Source organism: Lampetra fluviatilis, chromosome 12, assembly GCF_964198595.1.
Source record: "Lampetra fluviatilis chromosome 12, kcLamFluv1.1, whole genome shotgun sequence".
NCBI classification, from domain to species: domain Eukaryota; kingdom Metazoa; phylum Chordata; class Hyperoartia; order Petromyzontiformes; family Petromyzontidae; genus Lampetra; species Lampetra fluviatilis.
In genome coordinates this window covers 13,569,643-13,596,054 of record NC_136286.1, presented here as the reverse complement: position 1 = coordinate 13,596,054, position 26,412 = coordinate 13,569,643, and the positions used below count along the sequence as shown (strand labels likewise).

Below are 26,412 nucleotides of genomic sequence, written 5' to 3'. Positions count from 1 at the left end.
TCCTAGATTATTCTCTGTATGAAGCGTGTTCAATCACATCCTTACCATAAACAAATATTGCGTAAGGTTCAAGGTCCCTGTAATGCATGTTAGATGATTTTGGACGGCGTCTTGACACACATTCGCATTTAAATGCTACACTAATACAAATTGGATCATAGTGTACGATAAACTAAACACAGACACAATTTAATTACTGCTGCCCATGCCTGTCTAGCTTGATTCCACTTCACATGTCCTTGCAGAGGTGGACACTCACACATGCCCAACGGGCAGTGGTCTTGAGTCCTAGGTTCAAGGGTTGTATGCAAACGGCTGAATGTTTCTGTGTGTCACAGATGACTCTCTCCGAGTGTACACCTGGCTGTTTGAGTCAGCTGCGTTCTTGGCTTATTACTCCTCAAAACAGAGATTCCTCATTTCCTCATCCAAGCGTTCCAGGCTGTGACCCTGGTCAATGGAAATAAACTCAACACAAACTCAACACGAGACAACGACCGACACGGCAATGGCCACACGCGGAGAATCCCTTTGCGGAAAGCCCTCGAGTAAACAAATAGTGCTGATTGCAGGCTCGAGGATATAAATCGATACGACTGCAAGCAATGCGGACCGACTTCGCTTGGCACAGCAGTCAATATTCCGCAATTTCAATTTCACTTCGTGCAACTGGCATCAATATTCTTAATTCAACAAAACTATGCATCCCTTTTTTTTAAATGTAGCCTGCCTCGTCTTTATGGAATTCCCACTTGGCCAGCATCTTCCGATGATGCAAGGCCTTGCTGCTCAAACAGGTAGCACGTGACTTGGCTGGTGGTCCTTAGAAAGCGACAGGAATTCCACATTCCTTTACCGGGACGAAGTCTCCCCGTAGGACGACTACTGACTGCCCACAAGGTGCTATTGATTTCAATGACCTTATGAGTTGAGTGTACCCCCTGACTGCGATTTGAACTTGTGGTCCGACTGCGTATCATGGGGATACGTATGTGAACCATCGGCCACCTTAAGGCAGTGTGTGCATTGAGGAATGAGGCAAATGCTCATCAATCTTCTCCCCATCATTTAATCTCTCTACTCCATCCAGATCACAAGCGATTACAAGTAGCAGTGATTCAATGAAAGTGACTCATTTACTACCAAGCATAACAAACACAACTTTTTCTAAAGTACTGTAATTTTTTTGGAGTTTATCAAGATACCAAACTAACATTCAAAGAATCTTAAAGTGTCTCAATGAAATACCACCAATTATGAAGTATACACACATCGGAATTGATAAATATTGTGGAATATTCTCATAAATTAATAACATCAACAAGAATATACTATACTTTTATTATATTTTGTGAAGTCATAAAACATGCTGTGCAATTATTTGCAGAAGATTCAACTAACATTTTAGTGTGTGTTAGTTTTCTATATATGTAAAAAACTACCTAGTCAGAAGTGGGTGTCACTGAAATCTTACAGAGACAGACAAAAATCATCAGATGATCTTATACTTTCGTTGAAAGAATAGTCTTATTCATTACTTGATTAGAATATGGTGATGCTCGTTTGAACATAACTTCATAACTTCTTTTGACAAAAACACAATACGAATTTATTATTAAAACAACTTTTCCACCACGGGTTACTTTATGCATTTCTTATTAAGTATTTCACACGTGGGCTGAAGACCAGAGTCTTGAGGAGGAAACTCCCAAATGCCACACAAGTAAATTGGCAACAAAAAGATCAGCATCCTACTTGACTGGTTCACTCACATTACGGCACCACCTATGCACGAACCATCAACTCCACCAACTACACGGGTTGATGCCACGACACACGGACCAGGACCCAGAGCACAGAAGTCGTTCTGCAATGGCCTACACATAGCTTGAGTTCAGATTTCGAGTCAATCTTATCTTGAACATTGCACATTCTGTTAGCCATGATTTTCTCCGCAAAATGTACTCAACGTATCCAGACAAAAAAAATTGTGGATAAACATGGATACTGATCAGAAATTTATGATGAACTCCACTTATCCGTGGAAATTCACAAAGAGGAAGATGAATGAGGATAATACGAAGAATAGGGCTACAGATAATAATACAGACACACGGACCCAATAGGACCCAGAGATAATAGGAGCCGAGGCTGAAGATCACATGATTTATACTGCATATGTACGTTTAATGGCCTACAAATATGCAAATCAAATGAATCTGCTTCTCTTAGCTTGTCCACCCCATGTATGTTTCCTCCAGCGTGAATTACTTGGTCAAGCAATTCCTCACTTCATTAAAGGAAAGGAAACAGTTTCCATTGTCGGGCGTGATGCTGGCTTCTTTGTGAAGAATTCTTCAGGAAGAAGATTTCCTTTTGGAACATCTGCCGAAACAAATTTGTTAACATTTTAATTGATCCAGCCAGGACATCACTCTGTTTTTAGAGCACTCAACTTACGATTCGGTCATGCCCACCACATTCACCACAATGTTAAAACATACATCGACCGTATTCTTGAATGGAATTGCGATCCAGAATTGTCAAAATGCATGGAAACACCGAGGAGCGAATGGGTACATCGTTACAATTCTACTATTCTGTAATTATACTCAAGACGTAGGGGGGCCCATCCTTCAGCCCGGGCCAAGTGCTAGCAATCTACACAAATGTAGCCCCTAAAATCAGCGTGAACTATTTTATTCCAAGTCATTTGTATTAAGTGGAGCCATGTCGTCTTCAGTGTGGTAAATGTGGTCTGCATCACGTCGAGCAGAGTCGAACGATCTCGGAGCGACACTTCTGCAACCAAACCCCCGCGCTTTGTGCTCATGTGCCACCTATCGCGAATTTGACTTTCACTGCATGCTTGTGTACCACGACAGCCGTGATCTTACATTTGAATTGTGCTCCCCGAGTTGTTGATTTACAAAACAAAAAAAGCATGATCTGTGCCAATGGATCTGGGGAAGAGTGGTATTGGGTGGATGTTTAAAATACTGCCTCTCGTCGCTTGCCTAGCGTTCACCAACAGAGGCTCGCAACGCAGCCGAGCGACTGTTAATGGTGAGCTTTGGGGTAAAATTAGAAATAAAATATTGATCATTTCCAGTCAAGGTGTCTCTGTTAACAAAGCGTGCAGCAGTTCTCATCTCTATGGGTGGTGGATTTTTCACATTCATATGGTGGGGATCAGTAAACCATGGCATAATGCCCATTGATGTCCCAATATTGTGCTCATTACATCGATTCTAGAAGGATCCCTGGATGAGTTGAGCTCACAAACTTCTGACTTTGAGTTAAGTGCTTTTAATCACAGCACCACCTTCTAAGTTGGTAAATAAACATTTAGCATTGAGATAAAATAAGTCTGAAACATTTGGCTTTTCATTCTTTTCCAGGGCCAACGTTTAACTGAACACAAGTGTGAAGGATTGTATTTGAGCGTTCGCGACGTCATTTAACGATGTTATTATATCTTCCATACTATTGATATAGCAACATTCACATTTTTCGATATAAAGCTTTCGTGACTGCAGGGATGCATATTCTTGGTTCTTTCGGTAAAGTCACGTAGAAGGGAAATAATTCAATAAAAAACATAAAACATAATTAAATTCTCACGACGTTTCGGCTACAACGCAAGCAGCCATCCTCAGGTGAAGAACAGAACTGTCCTGAGGACGGCTGCTTGCGTTGTGGCCGAAACGTCGTGAGAATTGTATTGCTTTATTATTTTATTATTTCCCTTCTACGTGACTTTACCGAAAGAACCAGGAATATAACATTCACATTCCTCCACAGTGCCCTAATTGTTCGCCGCTTAACATTAAAGTTGTCCTCGGCGCTTTCCCCAAGCTCAAACTGTGAGATTGCACTCACGGGAACGACAGCGCTGTCCGTGCTGAGCGTCACAATCTGGATGAGCTGCAGCGATGAGAACTTGTGCTGCTCGCTGAATGAGATGGCAGCATGGAGCATGCACTTTGCCACCTCCTCCAGGCGGTATCCCTGCTTGCCATTGCCCATCACCGGGAAGGAGATGGACCTCATGTTGGCCTTATGTGCCCGCTTCAGGCAGCCAATCACTGTCTTTCTCAGCTGATAAGAGTGCAGAAAAATCACACGTTAAAATCTCCATGTTAATACAGTACTCGTTGATGTTAAAGTGTTTTTTCCAAGTAAACAATGGGATGGCGAGCATTGCCGTGAGCAGGCCTGAACCAGTGAAGGAGGTTCCACATTCTCTTGGCAAGGGTACATTTACACCATTGGTACCTCATTTGCCAGTAAAAAAACAATTATCAAGGGTAAAATTTGCAATAGAACCACCACCCACCAAGTGGTATTCATTTGATCGAGCATAGATGGACATCAGACCTAGTCACTAACCGGGAATTAAATTCACACATTTTTGATTGTGAGTTGAGCATTCTAACCACGGTGATTACCCAGTCAGATCTTCTGTAATCATCGATAACTGAAACAAATTGTTACGCAGTGGAGCAGGAGAGCCAGACAACTTGTGCCCACAGAGACAGCTGCCACTGGGGGTGCCCTTTCAAATGTTCACAGTGAGCTTTGGGGCTCTGAAACTAGCCGGTGTAAAGGACGTAATATACAAAAACAAATTCATCATTGTTGTGGAGGGAAATTCTGCGGAGAGAGAATGTGATGTAATCAAATGAATTTGGGGTGCGACTCCATTCATCCGCAGAGAAAATTGTGGGTAAAAATAAAGCAGCTTTGCTATGAACTGAGCAAAATTGTGCTAATCGCGAATAGGAAAAAGAGGGCCACAGTTAACAGGGGTTCTCGTTGACCCTATAGCTACCGTGGATAATAGGAGTCACGGGTAATAGGGGAATGGATAAGAAGAGTTCTGCTGTATATAATAAAAAATAGCAGTGTCTGCTGCTGGAGAAACACGTTAAATGGTGCCTGTAACACCAACCATATTTCTTAACAATGATAACACAACTACCTGTAAATTACTGCATTATGTCATGTGAACGCTAATCACAACCAAAAAGGCAAACGTTACCTCGGTGCAGTTTTCTCTGTATGCAAGCTGAAGGATCACGTGGTAAACCCTCTTGCAGGATAAATCACCCGTTGGTTCTGTCTCAAAATGGTTTTGCAAAAGCAACATCTTTTTTTTGTTCACGGCTGCCTGGAGGTCCGGCCCGCCCTTGCGAGCGAGCGCAGATGAAACGCTCCCCATGCTGAGATCCATCTTGGGGGACAGCGTGTTCACGATGACGTCAGTCTGAAAATAAAATGTTCAAAAAAGGGGTAAACTTCATCATGCGCCATGAGTTGACGTGACTCTCTAGGCACAAACATTAATTATGGTTGGGAGTCGGCTCAATCCTCGCCCCTTGTGCTCATCCACCGCTGGATGAGGGCCTCTCTGTGCTCTGTGGATCCTAGGCATGATTAGACCATGCTTCATCACGCTGGCAATTTGGTTAACACAGACGTGGGAACACAGAAGGACACTACAGTAATGGATTTTGGTGCATTTGCCCTCTGCCCACCATGAAACCCTGCAGGCGATAACAGCCTGTTGTTTAGGATAGTCACACTCAAGCACGACTCGACTTATTCACGTTCGCAAAAAAAAAAAATCTGCGGTATTTGCCCCTTTGCATGCAAATGTGGTACCACACCTTCACAGATGGTGAAGTGAATGACACATGAGCATGTGTGTGGAAGAAGAATCAGAGCGTGATTGGTCAGCTCTGCCTGTGGGTGGAGCCAGCATCTTGACACATTAACGCCAGCAGCAAGCCATACTTGCCCTTCCCTTAGCTGATCATTGGCTGTCAAATGGTTCTCTGTTTAGCACACCCCAACAACACTACGTGACATACGGTTTTACCCGTATTCTTGTACAGGGAAATCGAGCTTCCAGGTCCATACGGCGTACAGCCGTTTCAATGCGGGCACCTAACCTGCAAGTTGGCTGTAACAAAAAACAAAGTCTCTGTGTTTGTGTTTGTCTCCCTTGTAATGGGACTTTGTAGGATGAACGTTGAGATGTATAAGGGGCAAGGGGTGACCAATGAGGCCTGAATTGGTCTGTAATAAGGTAGAGCACTGATAAGGGGTTGACAGGTATGACATGACTTTGGAGGAATCACTTTTACAAAACATTCCAGCTGTGTCATTTTCTGCAGAAGTCCAAAATTATAGATGATTATACCCCACGCACTCTTTAACACAATCTTAAAGCCTTGATATTTAATCCTTGGTTGTTAGGCAACAGAACGATTAAGGAATCTACTTACCATTTGGTCTTCAATATTACCAGTTGCAATTGTTATTTTTATTCCTTCACGAGTCATGAATGTGTTTTCCTCATTCTCGCACGTATTTGGAGCAACCCCGCTTCTGTGTTTTTCTTCGTTATTTACAAAGCCTTGATTTTGCGGCAATCCACTGTCGATTAATCCTCTGTGTTCTTGGGTTTCTGAATCACCATGCTTTGTGCCTAGGTGGTCGGACGAGCCATGCGCCAGAATGACATCATCGTTGCCTTCTTGCGTGAGATTCATAATTTCCATCACAAACTCATCCCCCAGATCGATGACATGAATGTTAGTGAGTGTGTGTGGAAAGTTCTTGGTCTTCCCACAGTACACTAATATCGCTGTGTAAATTGTTTTTGCGCACAGTGGCACAGGGAATCCATAAATGCCACTACTTATTGCAGGGAGAGCGATGGAATTAAACCCCTCTTCTTCAGCCGCTTCTAAAGCACTCACGATGGCCATGTTCAGACGCCTGATGCCCACTTGTCCGTTGTTGGCGCTGTTTTCTCGGATTGTCCACTGTGGCCCGACGACATGGAACACCTTCTTGCATGGCAATCGGCCCGGCCCAGTTATGGCCACTGCTCCAAAGGGGACCTTGCCATGCTTCTTGACGTGGCCGTTGCTTTCTCTCTGGAGGCTGGGGCCTGCGGCATCAGACAGGGCTTTCGCTAAGCCTCCCATGTGGTCCAGATTTTCATTTGCTGCATTCACCATGACATCTACAGGCATTGTCAGCATGTCTCCAATGTGCAAGTACAAGAAGCGGCCACCTGGCAATTTATGTGTAACCAGTAAAGAATTCTTTAAAATGGGGTTCATGTGAGAGAGAAGAACATCAATTTGTAACTCACTCGACTCCTCACTTTCTTTTGAAGCATTATCTTCGTCTTCTCCTGAAAATGAAATTGACTCATACAGTGGCTCATATTTAAATATGTATGGTTTCACAGGGTCACTTTGCAGCTCTCCAAACTGCTTGTCATCTTTTTGTCCTGAATGTGTGTTTACTTGTGCATATAAAAGGTCCTCGTTCAAGTTCAACGGACCTATTTCCACATAGCCGTTTCCTAACTCTTTAAATCGTGCACCGTCTTTCGCTCCTTGATGTTTGTTTACCTGTAACTCACCACACTCTTCACCATCCTTTAGTTCTTTGCGTTTATTGACTGTTGCATATAAAGGGAAATCATTACCGTTCAGTCTGCTATCGTCCACAGAGCCACCCTGTAAATCGCTAAACTCTGCACCATCCTTTAGTACTTTAAGTTTATTTACTGTTGCATACAAGGGAACATCATTATTGTTCAGTCTGCTGCTTTCCATAGCGTCACTTTGTAACTGGCTAAACTCTGCACCATCGTTTAGTCCGAGATGGTTGTTCACTCGTGCAGATGGGGATTTGCCCTTTAAAGTGTTTGTTTCTCCATTGGTGTGCTGCTTAAAGAAGTTGGCCAACTCCCTTTCCGCTTTATAGACAGCGGTTGCATACCCAGCGATGTATATAGAAGCGAAAAAGTCATCACTGTTCTTCTCAAAAGTGAATTTGCACGAACTCATTGGGCTCACGGAAAACTTGTGTTCCAATTGTTTAAAAAATATGCCCCAGTCTTCACCGCTTGCCATGCGTGCATGCTCCTCTGTAAGTGGGAATGGCCAGCCTTTGAGGGCTTCTTTCAACGTGGCATCGGCTAATTCGAGGTGATCTTTCAGGGACCACACGTACACCCCGTCGCAATCATTGGCACAAACTGCTCTGATCCCATTTTCTTTTAAATGCTTTTGTGAAAACTGCGCAAGATCGGTGGACTGCAAGAATTCCTCGAGAAAATGATTAAGCTTACACCTGCTCTTCACAATGTGCTTATTGCTGGATGCAATGTACTGCGAGGCATTTTCAACGTGATCTTCACTTCCTTTCATTCTCAACTTGGACGTCTTGTGATTCATGGCGAATTCCACTTGCCCTGCAAATTTGGCATTAAGCTGTTCTTGCAGAAGTTCATAAGTGGGAACCTCCAGGTGAAGGTCAATGCGATGGATATCAAGTTCCTCATACAGGTGACATCGCCTAGCCATGATGATGATGTTGCTTGCTTTGCGAATTAGCTGTAATGAAATGTCCTCCCAGCCTCTTCAGCGTTGATCCAACATTAATCTATGAAGAACGCACGCAACAAATTGCAGGCACATTACATGCGCATCAAATCCACCCGTATGTGTAAGCATGCTGATAACAATTTATAACACAACAGAATCCTTCAAACCCCCTAGGTATGGTTAACAAAACTCCATCATTTTTTCCGGGGTTGGGAAAATGAGCACCGCATGATGCCACAATGATACTCTGGTCCCTGCCGCTTTGGGAACGGGCTGCACGTGCTATGCTACAGTTGGGGGATTTCCCTGGATCTGTACTTTCAGTTGTCATCCCCTGCCGTGAGTGGGGGTGGTGTTATTATCCAGCTCATATCATCGTTTGTTATTGACAATGCCAGAGTTGAACCCGGTTAATAACTGAAGTTGTTGGATCGGGAGCTGACTCTGAGGTGGGCAAGACATTGAAGTACAATACATCAATGGATTCTCAACTATTTATATGCGAAGCACCCCGTCCTGTGCGTAGTGGGTTTTCTGCGGGTACTCCGGTTTCTTCCGGACGAGCTGGTTTTCTCACACAAGCCAAGCAATCGTTGTTATTGCAATTAGCGAAACGCCCCAACTGCAGCAGGATACACCCTGAACAATATTTTCGAGACTCGGCGAGGCTTCGCAAAGTATAATGCATGATTATTTTAAAGTGCATATACTGTTACTTAATAAGGTAATCGTCTGTTATTAGTTCAATTATTATGTTAAGTTGTTGCCAAACTTACATTGGGTGAAAGCTTCCTTATTATGATATGTCTCACCACCCTGGTCAGTGCAGGTTGTTGAAAGGCTAATATAGTTTATCTCTCCGTCGCCCGAGGAGTGGACCTTTGACAATGGCACCCTGCTTAGGAGTGTGCAATTAGCTGGTTCAACAGAGATACCCACAGACCTTTGCTCAACTTATTGTGCTCATATTATGTTTAGAAGAGCTTTGACTTTGAGCCGTGGCTTTGCCCTTACAAACACGTACAATATGGCAGCTTGGATCACAACGCATTCATACTCAATGTTAGCACCACGAGGTGTGTATTCCTCTTATAAGTGGGTGGTCATTTTAAACGTGTCAACGTTGTGACACGTTGACACGTTGGTCCTGTTTCACTATCAGTGTCGCCAATCACTTGATGGAATTCGGCAACTTCTTCGCTGCCACTGAGCGGTTAAACAATGTCGTTGAACGAGTTCTAAAAGTATTTGTGCACTGTTGGTACAAACTCGGACAATAGGTCTTTAAGTGTCGTGCTACGATTGATGCAGTGACACCTCGTAAGATGTAGTCACACATTGCCTTGATGGATGTGCAAGTGCCCCCTTAGAGCTGCCACCGACCTTCTTGCCATCTTGATATATAAAGCTCAAACGTAAACTGAAATGTGCATCATTATTGTTGTACGTTCATAGTTACTAAATGACAGCATCACAGTATTGTACGTATTTCATCGTGGCCTGTGTTTTTGTTGACATGCCATGGTATGGGCTTACGATGGCAAAACTGTATTTACATTTTGTACTGAACTGACAGCATTGGATATATATATAAAACATTATTATATTTATGTTAAAACATACCATTTACACGATACAAAAAAAACTCAACAAATTGGTCAATAACTTCCTTTAAAATAAAAATAGATAATAGGCAACGTTTCAGCACCTGTAAGTCACAGAGAGAGAGTAGATAATTGAGAGCTGGAGACTGCACCACAGGGCCTGATGAGAATGACATTTGAAAAATGTTTCCTGCTCAACAGTTTGATTACAATGTCCGTGCGAACAGTGGCCTATTAATAGATACATAATAGACAGACCTTCAGTCATCCAAATGTATTCGTACTCATTTGTATAAAAGTTAAATTGCAGTCTGAAATGTTGCTGGCACATTGAACAAAATAGTCATGAGCATAATCCAATCAAAGATTAATTCCTGCGCCAAATTATCATTCGAATGGGATTAAGGACTGTCAAAGTATATTAGGAATCAACGGAACTTTCATACGCTTTAGATTCCTGAACCTTGAAAACAGGGCAGATACATTTTTAGAAGAATAAAACCAAACTAGTACAATTTGTCTTTAGCCCTTGCTGTCACATTTTACTGAGAAATCAAACGCGTTGTTTAAACAGATGTGCGTTACCATAGTAGGTACTATATAATATACGACATTTTAAACAAATAAGGTTATTGCTCTCTATAAATACAAGGACTGACCACAATCACCAGCCAGCATTCTCATCGTGTCTCAACATCCTTGCGAGCGAGGCTTAGCTTCAGTGGCGCACACATTATGGCAGGCGCAGCAAGTGCGTGTCCAGCGTGGTGCAGAGGTCTTGTGATCTCTAATTAATCGACCCCGAAAATTGTTGATTAATTTCTGTCTCAAATAAATCATCCTTAAAACAATATATTAAGTTCTAGATAATTAAATGGTGGGTCACAGGACATCTAGCGCACCATGTACACCCTTTGCGACCATACTTCACCACGCTGGTCAGCTCGGGTTTGAAGGCGAACGAACAGACGTGGTGGGTGCAATACATGTAGAGTACAACATTACACTTTTCTCCACTACTTTCTGCTGCCTACTGCGTCCCCCCCCCCTTCCCCATGCAGTCATTAACGCCCATAATGGATTGGTGGCCCATCCAAGCATTGGCCAGGCTCAAAAACAAAACCCACGCTTAGCTTCCGAGATCGGAGATGATGAGACCCGGGTGATGGAGTCAAACGCCGAACTTGTGGGGGCCGAAAATAAACAAAAATGCAGGCTTCGCGGGGAGGTCAGGCAGCCGCGATGCTAACGTGCGCTCTAGGAACTAAATAAATAAAACACCTGTAAGTAAAAAAAAGAGTGAGCTACTTACCTCGCCTCGACCACGTTGAGTTGTTACAAACGCACTGGATAAAAACAAATCTCTGAAGTTGTTACGATTAAAGGGGGGGGGGGGGTGTTTTAGTACAGAATCGGTGTTGTGGTCACGACAATGTTCTTGTGGGGGCTGTCCACTTTGGCCATCAAAGTGAAACCACGAGCACGGGAAGTTGCACTTCCTTGTTGCGTCCAACTCACATCCTGCTTTTAACTTGCGTGCAACGATGGCCCTAGCGGCTGTGTTTACAAGAATACACTCGGCAGATGGGTGTGAGCTACATTTTTTAAAATACATTTTCAGGAGAAAAACACAAATCCCGTTTGAGGTGAAGGCCCGCATGTGTTTCAGAGTATCAGTTATAAAAAAAAAGTTTAAAGAGTTGCTCTTTTTATTGCCAAAAGGCAGGTCTCACATGAAGGGGAGTGCAGTATTGTCCGAGTGGGAATAATCGCATGGACCGGGTGTGTAAAAATATCGGTGAAAACTTACACTTCGGTTTATGGAATTGTCAGCATTGAGTCGAGATTATCTCTGAAACTGGTTGCACGGGTCTGAGGGCCACAGGCCAAACAAATGCTCTGTGCCTTAGGCAGGTACTGTATGAGCTGTTATAGAGAAAATCAGGATGAAGCCCCTTCAGGACTATATACTGTTCACAAAGTGAATGGTTAGCTGTATCTGCACCTTCATGCAAGTATTTACTCTGCACCAATGCCCCAATCTTGGGGGAAAAAGCCACTCCACTGGGGAGGAGACACGTCCTAGTGCTGTATAAGCATGGAAACGTTGAGATAACGTTGGCATGTGAGAAAGGGGGGCTGCTCGATGCGTGAAGACACGTTCTTCCAACACCTACAGGGCGGTCCAGATGTCCTGTGACCCTCATGTAATGATCAAAAATGTCATATATATTTAAGGTAAGGTTAGTTTAAAATGCAATTCAATATGCACAGGAAAATGTTTTTTAATTGTGGGTCACAAGAAATCTGGACCGCCCTGTACACTGCCCCCCCCCCTTCCCTACCTCACGATCAAAGATCCCCCGTATAGCCTTAACAGACTGTAGGGGCAAGTGCTGTTAGCGAGCACCTATGAAGGCCAGAACGGTACACGAGGGGGTGGGTGGCCAGCACCACGCCCGACCGCCTTTGTCTCCCTAGTGGCGACGTTTACACACCGCACCAGGTACTCATTTGAGGCTGAGTCGACCTAGGGGAGGCCCGGGACCGGTTCAGATAATCGTCACTGGTGTTGGCCGTGAGCAGGAATCGAACTCGTGTCGCCAGGTTCATAGCGCAGCGCGCTAACCGCTGCACTATCGCTCCCCACCTCACGATACACACACCCCCACACACACCGTATCAACAGATGTTTAAAAAATGTGTAAAAAATGTAATATCCTTACACACCACAACTTGCAACGAGTGGCGCGCTACTTAGTGGGACGAGGGTGGCATTGCGTCTGATGGGAAACTATCTGGTGCTCGAGGAGCGCCCCCCAATCAGGGAGCTAGAGTGCAAGTTACTTTTGCATGTTGTTCTTAATGGGAGCTTTCAAATGATGTGTGCATTGTCGTGAAAGTTTCTTGGAAATACATATTGCACATTTGAACTTTTTTCACTCAGAGTGCAGTTTACGCAATTTTACTTATTGATTTTAAACTCACGCTGTATGTTGCTAGTTTATTTATGAACGATTGAGAGTGAAAAGATAATGTTTGCGGTTTTAATTGACACAAAACTATTTCTAAACTATTTCATATTTTACCAGGTAAGGCCCACTGAGCTATTTTTCAGAAGAGACCTGGCCACAAATGATAGCGCAGCGAAGTGGCTTAGCATCATGTGGGAATTAATAGCAGCCAAATACTAAGTCTAAACCGCATGTTTCTAAATGTGAAGTGAAAAAAACGTCCCATTGTGTGTGCATGGGTTTCTGTGGCTGATGACATCAATTGATCTCATTGTTGTTGAGAATTCTTCCTAATAAGTCATTAAAAGGTTAAAGAGGGCACAAATTACATTCCATACAGGTGTGGTTGGAAAGACAATATATTATCTGGTTTCAGATTGCGCTAATCTCACATTCCATTGCATTGAAACTCTTTGCCTGAACCAAGAGCCATCTCTTCATAAGCCAAACATTGCTCTGGATGCACAATACTGGAAATGAGTCTGGAGTTCTAAATTGCAAAAGCAATTTAATTCCAAAGGTAAATATAAGTCTTTGTTTTGTACCTGATGTGTTACGTGTATTCTAAAGCGTTGCAAGGCTTTGGTGTAATGCCGTTTCTATGATTGCAAAAATGCATACACATTTTTATTGCAGTGTATTACCGGCAATTGTTTGTAACATTCATAATCTCTTTAATGGAATGTACATTTCTTTCGTCAACTGGTATCATCATCATTGTCAAAAAATACCTTTATTGATAACCAAGTGATAACTCGTTGAGACATATCTTTTTTAATTTTTTTTTATTTCCAAAACATGAGCTTTTAAAAACTACATTCTACTCTTCGAGTTAAAGCTTTCGTGACTGCAGGGATTCATCTTCTTGGTTCTTTCGGTAAAGTCACGTAGAGGGGAAGTAATAAAATAATAAAAATAAAACATAATAAAATAATTCTCACGACGTTTCGGCCACAACGCAAGCAGCCATCCTCAGGTGAAACCAGGTCTGTCGAGGCGACAGCGTCGCTGCTTGCGTTGTGGCCGAAACGTCGTGAGAATTATTTTATTATGTTTAATTTTAATTATTTTATTACTTCCCTTCTACGTGACTTTACCGAAAGAACCAAGAAGAAAAAAAAATACATTCTACTCGTAAACAATACTTACATCACATCATACTGCTTTCGTTATTCATATTTCCAATGAAAGCATTGAGACTTGATATATTTCAAATATATTGTGGTATATTGAGGTGTTGAAACAATCACAGTTTCACTGTTAATGTGAGGTGCTATTGGTCGTTTTTATTTAAATGTGTATAATTTTCCTTCTCATGTAATAATGGACAGTGTTTGGAAGTACTCTTTTTTCATCCTAAGAGTACTAATTTTTACATTATCCACATGCATAGTGGGGGTAGGGTGTGAGTATGAGAGGTTTGGAAACCGGTTCAGTATGAGCACTTTAAGATATCATCATCAATAATATAATCGACATTGCTCAAGCAAATACATTTAGAATTTTGCACATGTGTAAATAACAAATACATTTTTTCTGACGCATAGAAAATTGTGTTTTTTTTGCAAAAATCGCAAATGTAGTTTATTTTTCCAAGTGTTGTGAAAATTCTGCATATATTCTTCATGCTCTATTGAGTATGAGGTGCCCATAAACCAGTGGTGGAAATTCCACCCTCCTATGGCATAGCCTGTGGTAATAGTATATAATTTTTATTATCCAGGCTTTAATTGCTAAAGAAAATGAAAAAGGTTGTCTCAGTGGGCTTTCTCCCAGTTTAAATAAAAAAATACAAGTCTTAAAACAAAAACCCATACGTTGTTGTCTGCCACAATGCCACACAGCCAAACACTTTAACAACATTTTCGAAAATTAGGGTATGAAGAGAAAACTGCCATATAAAATTGAGGTGCATTTTCCAAAATATTTAAATAAAGCATCTAAAATATATTTTTTATCAGTTTGTTGCACCTGATTTAAAATCGTGCTTACAATCTGGGTTTGTTTAAGTGGTGCTGTAGCTAGACCACTGGATTCGCAATTGGGAGATTGGCAGTTCATCCTCGTCAGACTCACTTCAAATTAGTCCATGCGCACTCAAGGTGTTTTTTTTTTATTAAATGATTCCACTTTGAAAGTCAAGAGTGGTTGTCCAATTCATAGAGCTGATGCCTGCCATAGGAACGTGCAATTTCCTCTGCCTTCTCATGACTGCCAAACAAGATTACTGCTGCCGAGTTGCTCATTTGAGTAAGGAGGCATGTTTACTTTTTGACACGACTAAAATCTGAACAGGATGTAGTTAATGTGTATTATACTTTCTGAATATCTTTTTCATTTTGTGTTTTTGCCATTCCAAATTGTGTTATCGTCATCACATAATGAGACAGAATCGATGTTATTATCTCACAGAGCAGCACACCCTGTGTATCAGAGGCAATAAAACCAGTTTCGATATTTTTTTTCGTGCAGTCGTTTGTGACCAGGCTATAAATGAGAACCCAGTTTAATCACTGTTGGCCACCAAGATTATTTGAACCAATCTTGGGCAGGTTTCTAGTTTTTTGGACGGTGACATTTATTTTATTTAAGAGGCTTTCGGGGCACTCTATGGTAGGTGAATTAATTTGTGCAAAAGATGAGTTTTTCATCCTGTTATCCACAGTAAAATAAAAAAAAATGTCCACACAACCATGTACTTTCACCGTATTACCAAAATGAAACAGTGGATGACAAATCCCTAGGTCATCAACTCTATTTGAGACTTGAGATATCGCTCCTTTGTTGAGGGAAAGTTGTGAGATATAGTCATTCAAAAAAACACCGTGTACCACCTGTGCCTCCATAACTCCACTTCTGAATATTTGTGTGCATCCAGCACGTGCCTGTCCAAATAATAAACTCTGAGCACGAGGCGCGAGCGACGAAACAAGACATGGACAAAAGCGAATGGTGGCAAGGAGAGTTGGCAGATGACATCTACCGTGTTCTTCGAGAGAAGGTATCAGTCTCGCTCATTAATAGGCCTCCTACACACAAACACAAATCCTATGAACTGATTATATGGCACGTACGTTTGAGTGCTCAACTCGCAGTTGGAAGGTTGCAAGTTCAATCCTGGTCAGGGGGTCAACCCAGCCCCCTATCTCTCCGGGGTCTATAAAATGAGTAATACGGTACCTTGTGGAAAAATAAAAGTGGCTGTGCTTTGGAGGTACGAATCTCTCACCTTATTAATCTGATTTTTTTCACCATCAAAGGCTGAGGACTACCAAATGAGATAAACGCCATATTTCACTCCCTTGAACAGGGAGACACTTTGGCTGTGGTTTTTGTCATTCTTGGTCTGCGTGATGGCGAAAATTAAATGCTATGGCCCACCATAACCAGGCACATAGCCCCCTTAGACCCCAGAATAATCTATTATCGTTTCAAACACGTGACCTCTTGAACCAACTCAATAGCGTTCAACTGCCCTCCCAACCCCGTGTCCTCTTCTTCTTCCCTCACAGGAGCTGTCACTGCCTCGATTGTATGCACGCTCGTCCCAGCTGCACCTGCGTCGCTACTTCGTTGACCTCCTGGCCACACTGAGCGAGCACCTGCAGCTGAGCATGGCCACTCACCACCTGGCCATCTCAATGTTGGACGTGTTCATGGACCGGCACAACATCACTGTCCGCTGCCTCTACACCTCCTCAATCTGCTGCTTGATTATAGCAGGTCGGTCAATGGCTCACGTGGCCCACCCACCTACCCACCCACTCGATCACTCGCTCACCTCTCACTTGCACGCTTAGTTGCTCGATCACCGTCCGCATGTGTGCTCCTGACACCCTGCACAGCCAAGTTCGAGGAGAAGATTGAGCAGGTACCACGACTGGACTGGGTGAACCGCCTGGAGGTGATGACCACTCGAGGACTGAGTCTGTCCAAGAAGGAATTGCAACAGACAGAGGTAGCTGCACGCCCCTATTAATTCGGCATGCAATGTTTCATCCCCAGAACCGTTCCATGCATTATCATGATTCAAGGTCACGATTTGATTCAAGAACCAATTGTTTTGTCTTGTTTTTGTTACACTCTTGTTTGTGTTTTTCCTCATTATGTCTCGGTTTCCTTATTTTCTGCTCCGTGAGCCTAAATGTGAGATTAGAATGTAAGTTACATCGCAGGAGTTGACACGTAAGCATGCATCTTGAACTTCTTTCGCACCGTACATAGCCAACCGTGCCAACATGAGCATTATGAATGAATTTAATTAATACATTGATTCATCATTCTTCTGAGCCAGAAGTACCATCGTTGTAGGAGATCAACTGCTCGGATGTTCTTTCTCCATTTTCTTCTGATCTCTTTCTCTCCTGCCCTGCACCAGAATTTCGTCTCTGTCTATGCACTGTTTCATGACAACTAATTATGCTGTAGAAAATTAGAATGCACAGCCCCAATTTGAACATAGAAGAATGTCTTCTTACGAAATAACAGGAAGGCAAAGGCTGCAGAATAACATCACCACAGCAGACCTGACAAACGAACGTGGAGCGGTGCTCATTTATTTGCATAGCACTTGAACAAGTGCAGGAAATTCTCCCTTCCTATGGTGGGGCTCAGTCTCTCCATAAAACAATCATTGTTAACTTTTCACAAAGGCATTTTATTTACCCGTACAGACGAAGGGCTGAGTTGACTCCTTGACATTTGAACTGTTTGCGAGCCATGCATCAACCGACTCGTTAAATAAACCCTCCAGGCAACACACAACAGTATGACGGACTGAATGCTTCATTGAGTGATGGCAGCAGTGTTGTACCAGCCCACTCTCCCGTCTGCCTTTCTCCTGGACAGTTCATGCTGCTGCGTACACTCAACTGGAACCTGTGCATGCCCACAGCGGCGCACTACGTGGACTACTTCCTGTGGCTGACGAAGCGTGAGGACACCGCGGCCGGAGGCTCAAACGGCCACCAGCAGTCGTCCTTGTCCTACCAGCACGCGTACATGATCAAGTACATGGCCCACTTCCTTCAGCTCTCCCTGCAAGGTGCTCGCACACCTGTAGAGGAGCACTTCGTAGGCACCGACCTTGCAATGCTGATATCACCAGCGAAGAAGGGACAATGCCTGAAATGTCACCGAATATATATATTTTTCCAATGTTGGAATGTGGTTAAAATGGTCAGGGCACCGTTGGCCCAACGTTCCATGTTCACTGGGTGCTTGAGTGTTTAAGTGTTGATGTGTGTGTGTGCCTGCCTGTCATTCCTGTACGCAGGGGAGCGGTAGTGTAGCAGTTAGTGCTACGACCCTGGCCACCCTGGTCCAATTCTCGCTCACGGCTAACACCAGTGACGATTATCTGAACTCGTCCTGGGCGTCCCCTAGGTCGACTCAGCCTCAAATGAGTAACTCAATGCGGTGTGTAAATGTCGGTCTTCATAGGTTTGTTTTGTGTGTATGTATGTATGCAGACCACGTATTCCTGAGTTTCCGTCCATCCGTGGTGGCGGCTGCAAGCATAGCATTGGCCCGTATTGGGGTGAAGCTGGCCTCTGCGTGGACTCTGCACATGCATCACTGCACCGGCCTTGCCTGGGAGATGCTCCTGCCATGCGTGTCGCAGCTGATTTGGTGATCTATTTGCACGACAAACAAAACAAAGCTTCCCCAAGTAACCGTGTAGATTGTTCGGACAACTGCCATTGGCGAGCACCTATTAAGGCTGAGCACCTATTAAGGCTGAGCTGTGGCTCACGAGGTGGTAATGTGCTAATTTCTCTCCACTGTTGATGTTTACATACCATACTGGTTACTCGTTAAAGCCGAATTTACCTAAGGGAAATTAAATATAGGTTATCTGGCATCATAGTGAAATTCACACACACAGGTATCCACATATAGTGGATATATATATTTTTTAATATTTGGCATCTGTTGCACAATGGCCTCTTTTTTTAGTCTCTATGATACCGACTTGACAACAGTATTTCTCCTCTGGAGATATTGGCCTCCACCATAAGAATGTTGAATTGACACGGCTACCTCGATGCTGGCAGTGGTGATGAGTCCCACCGACATTGCTCATTTGATCTGGGAGACACTTTCACTTTCCTTTGACTCACAGTTAATTTTAAAGCAGTGATTGGTTTGGGCAGCAATGCATCATTGGTGGATGCATCCAAGTCCATCATGGATGCCCTGAGACTCAGTGAGGGGCTCCAGCATACCCATGGTGCCTTGTGACTCATTGGTAGATGGCCCCTTATGGTTGAGGTTTCTCATAACCTTGCTGAATTAAAAAAGCAGATGAACTCTAAACGATTAGACCTTCTTATCGTGCTGTTGATGGCTTCTTGGTATTTTGGGCCTTTGGGCCTGTGCTTAGCAACCGTGATTTAAAAATAACAATACTAAGTTGCACACTCTTAATTTTTTGAGATTGGGGAGTATGGTTTTCAGATTTTGCTCCACGGTTGTTACCACTTACGCTATATTGAGGACAAACTACTACAAACAACAGTACTATGTAGTGGTGTTAATTACTGCAGTACATTCTATGTGTTTTTATTATATTGCTGTCAAGGACACGGTGTGATATTGGGTTCAAGGATTACAAGATGGGTTTGAACCTAACATGATTAGACCCACAGGCATGGACCTGTCTTTTCTAACTCTGCGTCCTCTCCCTGTGTTTAAACCCTTCAGTAAATACAACTTCAACTGGAAGCAGGTTATGGAGTGTAAGGAAAAGCCTGCTGTCCACTCAGAGCGGCCGTCCCACTCAGCCTCAGCTGTACCACATGTGCCTCTTCACCAGTCAACTAAACAGCAGCAGCCGCCACAGCAGCAGCGATGTGTACTAAAGCTGTGCCCACGTAGCCTCGTGCCAGCCAAGCATCCGGTGCCAAAGCCGGTGCAGATGCTACGGCCACCTGTGGAGGTGGATCAGGAGATGGAGCCGCTGCTGTTCTGCAAAGAGACCCTTGGCAACACTGCGGAGAACCACGATTTGGCCACGCAAGCCGTGTGTCAGCAGGAGTCTGGCCATCAAGCCACACAACAGATAGATCAGCAGGCGATGCAGTACTTGATATTGCGTTCTCGGCAGGGCACCGATTTGAGGAATGCAGAACACAGAGCAAGTGTTGGTCAAAGCTCAGCTCCTCAGAGCTTTGGTCAGCAAGCTGGGGGCTCCAGCGAGCCTGTAGATTACCAGCAATCAAAGCGTCGCAAAATCTCCGTGACGGTTGCAAACTTAAAGTAATGAGGCGTCATGCCGCATGCCTCCATGATATCGCAAACCGACTTCCACTGGTCAAGAGGCCAGCCAAACGCCAACAAATATGGGGTGGGCCTTCAGTTAAAAGCCATGCTGTTCGACACAGCTCCGCTCTGGCCATTTATATTTGGCCATAAAATAAAATGGCCAAATAGACAAGTCAAAAATGTCTTCAAGCTTAAGTGAGCATTGATTGATGCTTATTTTCATGGGAGTTTCTTAGCCAATAAAGATATTTTCAGGACATGTCTATGAAGCTATAATTGCCTTTCCACAAAGCGGTACTTATTGCATCAATCCCAGAGGAATAATGATAGAATCTACCTCTGTGTGGGAATTGAACTGGCAACCTTCTAGTTATAGGTTGGACACTTTATCACTGCGCTACACTGAACAACATTACCAAATACACTGAACATAATGTGCCATCTGTTTAGCCATAACAATATTTGAGAAAACAAATAACCATGCATGGAATTTGTACCAATCTCATGTCTCTGTTTCGGGGCATAGTGTTAGCCCAAAGCCATCCAGACACTTCCAATAAACAGTGCGAACTATGTTTTCTACTTGTTTTTATATATTACGTCCTTATCACTTACGCACCTCTCAGGAAGAATGTGTATTAAGGAAATTACGCGTAATTGTAGGGATGACAAAGTCAGGTTCGCAGTTTTCTGCATCGACATGTAAAATATACTGCTACAGACGGGTGTGATGCTGTCATTATTTACACTTTAAATGGCACATTTAATCCTGTGTGTGACTGTGTAACAACATTTAGATTCAGAATCTCTTTTGCATATGAGACAAGAGTATCATTAATTGTTTGAGACTATTATTAATTTAGAATATTATTTGTTACTGATAAAACGGTCTTCCTGCTTAAACGATCATGGCATGATATTCGTATTTGTGGTCCTGATCCAGTGTTTGTAATTCCTTTAATATCACCAACACAAAGTCTTAAAATCTGTAATTAATGAGAAAACCCTATCATAACAGCGCAGGTTGTAAAATCATGTTTTATTTGCAAATAAACATCAACGGTTCCTTAAGGAGTGCATTGTGGTTCTCTTACCTTTGGTCACTGTCAAAATACATTTAAGCAAATCTGACCAACTGTCAGGTAGCACTAATACAGAGATAGATAACTCTAGGCCTAATCTTGATTTGATGCGTTTTTGCCTGATGACGACTGCTTGTGTTGCGATCGAAACGTATTGATTTATTTTATTTTATTTCTAACTACGTGACTTTACCGGAAGAACCAAAGAGTATAACTCTAGGCCTATTTAGTCATTATTAAGACCCATCAGTGCAGTATAATTACCAATGCTCACTGCAGTGAAGTCTGCTTCTGGCAAACCATATGTGTGGAGTAACCACTTTTACACTACGGGGTCAATTAGCTGGGCTAATTCAAAGCTAATTGAGAAAACCCCATCACAATAAAAACAAACTCGGCGTCTGAAGTCATACTACTGGTAAGACAAGATGATGGCATGGTTTTTTTCAGCAAAGAAGAACAATATGTCATCGATTGTCAATCTGTGAATCATTTCAAGACGTTAATAATTGGAAAAATTAAAGTATTATAAAAGAACTGAGATATTTTTTTTTGCCAGGCGGTAGTGGTACATGTGAAGGTGAGAGTTTGTGGGATCGCATGTTGCAAAACTCCCTTGCCGTGGGCGTTGATGCGCCATACCCTGGCTTGCCAGGAGATGGCGGTACAGTAAAGTACAGGGCGAACATCACATGCCCCTTATGTACAAGACGGTGTTTGCCCCCTTGTATGCGTGGGTGTTCTTAGGTTGCTCAGTTTTCCCCGCAGATGTATAAACACCCATGAATTGCCTGGAAACATCTTCATTTATAAAGGACGGCAGAGCTTGGGCAACTGTTGGTGCCGGCTCGCCGCCAGGGTGCCTTCCAGCTCGTCGGTGATTCCTCAGCGATTGTCAGATGCTATTTGCATGACCGACGCTGTATGTAACAAGTCCAACAATCCCCATCATCTACTCTGACATCGGGTGGGGAGGCTTAATCCAGCCATGGATTGATAAAAGGAGTGTGAAAGAAGAACACATGCTCATGCTGTAGCGGATTACTTTTATTGGTTTCCCTTCTGGCACCATCTCAATAAATACTTTCGATTATCGCGTCAATTCAAATAAAATACACATTTACCCACGAGCAAAGTGTGGCGTTTGCCAAAATGTGTTAACATTTTGGACAACACTTCCAGGCAATCAATATTAAATCCCTTTCTTCCACGAGCCACAGTTTACAGGTGCTACAATACTTGTAAAGTACTATACGAAGTATCTTTCTGATCGCACATTCACAACGATTCCACTAGGTGACGGTAGCCTCACAAACATGAATTGACACACTCCTGGTTATAAACCATTGCAAGGACGTGGCTTGTCTGGCATTTATGCTCCATCTGCTTCCATCTCCAAACAACAAAACAGACACGTGGCATTTGGTGCAATGAGAACCAGGGGGCAGTCCTCAGCTATATATCTGCCAGACCAAGGCCACTGGCAAGTGGTTAGTGCTGGGGAGTTAAGGCCTTGGACAATGCTACTGACAATAGATAACAAACAATTTAATACGGTACAGTTTTACAGATTATTCCATTTGGTGTGTATCAGCAGAGTATGATTACATAACATGTTGTTTATTTTTGCAATTATGTTTGATGCTTTTAAAACAAGCTGGGTAAATGTCAGCTGCAGGTAATGCGTTTTGACTATGTTACAAAGGCTACTGTTGACGTTGACCAACCTTAATGTGTACATTTCATGAAGATGACGTAAAATTTGGCAAGTGTGTGATTATATTGTTACTGATAAAACTGAATAATCAGTAATTACGTTTAAAAAATAAATTCTCCAAACTGCCATTTCAAATATCATCAATTTCCGAATGGCTCTCAAATCACCCTAGTCAGCCTCAAAATCCCAATCGTCGCTATTATCTCATAGCTGTGTTCATCCTGACTTCTCTGATATAATTCTCACCATCTCTCCCAATGTCTTTGCTAATAAAAAAAAAACCCTTGATGAAAGTAGGAACAATAGGAGCATAAATAAAAACCTACATTGTCCATGAGACAAAATGGAAATTGGTAAGACCTGAGATTTTAGTGGTTACCAATTTCCTTATGTGACGAATAAAAATGATTTATGTGATAGTCGTTTCAATGGCTGTCACATCTAACTACAGTGTAATCTATGGTCACATATTTTAAAGGAAAAAGACGGCTAGGTTTTTCCAGCTCAGTTGGTACCCACAAGTGAAATATGATATCTTCTGGACCCACTGACTAACATTTATCCTGCACAATACATTATTACTGTGCATTAGAAATGTGCACTCCATTGACCGATCTCGAATGCAATATTAGTGGTACGGCAGTTAGCGAACTGGTGATACGACCCCAGCCACCTGAGTTTGATTCCTGGCCACAGTCAACATCAATGGCGAGTGATATCTTAACCATTTCTGTGTTTCCCCTTCACCAACGCACACAGACCAGCGTGGTGAAGTATGGTCGAAGAACCCGGACAACCGACATGGCCCACTCCCTTCAACAGTGCTGTGCATTATTCATGATGCTGCAGTGTTGTTATGCACATCACTTCTGTCGATCCACTGCCCATCACCCACGCCGTGCAGGTCGTGGGGGTTATGTGACCATACTTCACCGCGGCGGTCAGTGTGGATTTGTGAAGAACAGCAGCATGCAATTAAATGCTTCTGCAGTGCCCATCAGTGCCCAATCAGGTGCATTTCATATGTGACCAGGTCATAGGCGCGCAATGTTTATACTGGTAGGAACCTCCTGGTTACACCAGCCCACAGGGGATTATTGTGTCCGTCCGTCGTGCAGGGAGGGGCTGGGTGGGGAGGGAGGGGCTGGGTGGCGAGGGTGGGGAGGGGCTGGGTGTGGAGGGTGGGGCTGGGTGGGGAGGGGCTGGGTGGGGAGGGTGGGGAGGGGCTGGTTGGGGAGGGTGGGGCTGGGTGGAGAGGGGCTGGGTGGGGAGGGGCTGGGTGGGGAGGATGGGGCTGGGTGGGGGGTGGGCGGGGTGGGCCTGGGTGGGGAGGGGCTGGTCACCCCGTGGTGCCCTTATAAAACTCAACGTTTAACCTACTCACGCCGGCTTGTGCCCGCCCTCACAGTCGGGCATATTTGCGGAATACACCACGCCGCCGTTGACCCTGGCCATTGACCGAGCAACCAAACGTTCCTACCAGCTCCCTCCGCAGGAATGTGTTTATTCTAATAGCTCAGTGGGCTTTACCTGGTAAGAAAAAAAAGAGTTGTTTTATTTGTATATATTACGTGATTTCTTTATCTTTCCTATACTTTGCACTCATGTCGTGTTTGTTGTATTGTTTGTTGTTGTAAAGTTCTGACCCGACCCTATTGGACATCTGAAGAGCGTTATAGCTCATCGGATTCCTCCATTATAAAATGTGCATATACAACTGCGTCAATACATTCATTGTATAGCTCTTTGCCAAATAATGTCCTCGTGTAATGCAATCGCCCATCGTCCACTGACTCATTTGCATAGCCAACCCCTTATCAGTGCCCTACCTATTACAGACCAACTCAGACCTGGTCACCCCGTGCTCCTTATAAATCTCAACGTTCATACTACAAAGTCCCATCACAAGGGAGAAACACAGACACAATTGTTTTGCTGTTGCCCGTATAGAAACGTCTAAGTTGTCTTGTGGTTGTTGTTGTTTGACTTGCATCCCACTGGGATTTTTGCACACAGCGTTGGTGTACGGTGCTTTTCTGCAATATTTTGCTGTTTTTTCTCGGATTTTCTGTTTGCACTTAGTCACATAGCCACTTTAAGATGTTTTCTTGTTCTTGTTCATGTTTTGTTTGTTGCGGTTGCACCCGATTCAAGAGCCGAATGGCTCACTGGGCTACACCAAATAAATGAAACTGAAAATCTCTGTACGCCGTATGGAACTGCTTAACGCGTAGATTTCGGCGATCAATATTATTCACAACAAAGTGATTTGGGTTAGATCGCGTAAGTATAAATGTGTCGTAACACTCCACCACCCGACACAGTCAATTAGTAAGCAATTTGTCACGTAAGCGAAACGCCAACTAGTGACGACTTCAAGCCCACCCACCGGTGTGTTGGAGAGTCAATCCACAGCAGGGGTGGACAGCTCTATGCCTTTGAGCACCATAACCAACATCTCAACTCCGCCGGTAACAGCGTGCGCGTGGCTCGAGGCCACAACCCCTGCACCGTGCAGCGTCGTTCCCCCTAAAATAAGAATGAAAACACAAGCCTACGGTCGCGCGCACGTGTTTCTCGTGGCAATCCGACAGAAGGAGGTGCGCGCGCGCGTAGTGGGAGGGGGGGGCGAGTGGGGGGGAGGAAGAAAGAGAATTTCCAAAAACCCGCCCCCTCACCCAACAACACCGTCGCTGATTGGCCGAGCCGTGCGGGCCGCGACCCAATGATAAGCGGTCGTGCTGTCCTGGTTGAACTTAAAATCAAGATGGCTCCACGTATAAATACACGCTGGGGGCTCCGCTCTGTCGGTCGCGTTCCGCGTCTCCTCGGGCCGCAGAGGGCCACTCGTTACCCCGGTCGCGTCTCCCGAGGCCGCGGGAAGCAGGGCAGCGTCCCATGCAAAGAGCAGCGGCCCCGTCGGCAGAGGAGCGCGCGGTCGAGCGGCGCCGTGGGGTCCCCGGGCACTGTCAGGAGGCGCCGGGTCTCACCGCCCACTAGGCCGCGGCCTCCTTAATTTATTATTTTAATAGTTACCCCGTGATTTGTACATCTTCATGTAACCGTCGCGCTTGTTTTAGTACAGCGGCGGCGTTTAGTGTGCAAGTTGCGGCGCCCCGTGTGCGTGGACAACGATGGCCGTTTCCAGGTAAAGTGGAGTTACTCTGCCGCTACCTCCTCCCCCTGGCACCACAGTGCGGCTCTGTACCTGACCTCGTCCTTCCCCTCGGGACACTGGGACCGAGTGGCCACCGCTCTGTGGGGCGCTTGGTGGTGCGTGTTGACGTGAGAGAGTGACAAAGGCGGCCGGGC

General features: G+C 44.0%; 3 protein-coding genes across 5 annotated transcripts in view; 2 read left to right on the top strand and 1 right to left on the bottom strand.

Moving 5' to 3' along the window:
* Positions 1–1,122: 1,122 nt before the first annotated feature.
* On the bottom strand, positions 1,123–11,467 carry LOC144934975 (core histone macro-H2A.1-like). Of its 3 annotated transcripts, none has more exons than XM_078861241.1 (5): positions 11,334–11,467; positions 6,294–8,475; positions 5,045–5,269; positions 3,883–4,101; positions 1,123–2,385 (listed from the first exon to the last, which is right to left on the bottom strand). In XM_078861241.1, the coding sequence occupies exons 2-5, from the start codon at positions 8,394–8,396 to the stop codon at positions 2,296–2,298; spliced, it is 2,637 nt and encodes an 878-aa protein (XP_078717367.1). In that variant the 5' UTR covers positions 8,397–8,475; positions 11,334–11,467; the 3' UTR covers positions 1,123–2,295. The 3 variants fall into 3 exon arrangements, with proteins under 3 accessions (XP_078717367.1, XP_078717366.1, XP_078717368.1); XM_078861240.1 differs by lacking the exon at positions 11,334–11,467 and adding an exon at positions 10,681–10,693; XM_078861242.1 differs by lacking the exons at positions 6,294–8,475; positions 11,334–11,467 and having other exon boundaries at positions 5,045–5,536.
* Positions 11,468–13,511: 2,044 nt separating this feature from the next.
* On the top strand, positions 13,512–20,299 carry LOC144934974 (cyclin-J-like). The gene is made up of 7 exons (XM_078861239.1): positions 13,512–13,555; positions 15,914–16,036; positions 16,548–16,758; positions 16,836–16,993; positions 17,884–18,079; positions 18,507–18,666; positions 19,741–20,299. The coding sequence occupies exons 2-7, from the start codon at positions 15,971–15,973 to the stop codon at positions 20,297–20,299; spliced, it is 1,350 nt and encodes a 449-aa protein (XP_078717365.1). The 5' UTR covers positions 13,512–13,555; positions 15,914–15,970.
* A 5,573-nt stretch (positions 20,300–25,872) lies between these two features.
* The window catches only part of BTAF1 (B-TFIID TATA-box binding protein associated factor 1), a 54,270-nt gene continuing 53,730 nt past the window's right edge, over positions 25,873–26,412 (top strand). The window contains exon 1 of the mRNA XM_078861702.1: positions 25,873–26,248. Within this exon, the coding sequence (XP_078717828.1) occupies positions 26,235–26,248 (14 nt within the window). The 5' untranslated portion in view covers positions 25,873–26,234. The remainder of the gene's footprint in view (positions 26,249–26,412) is intronic.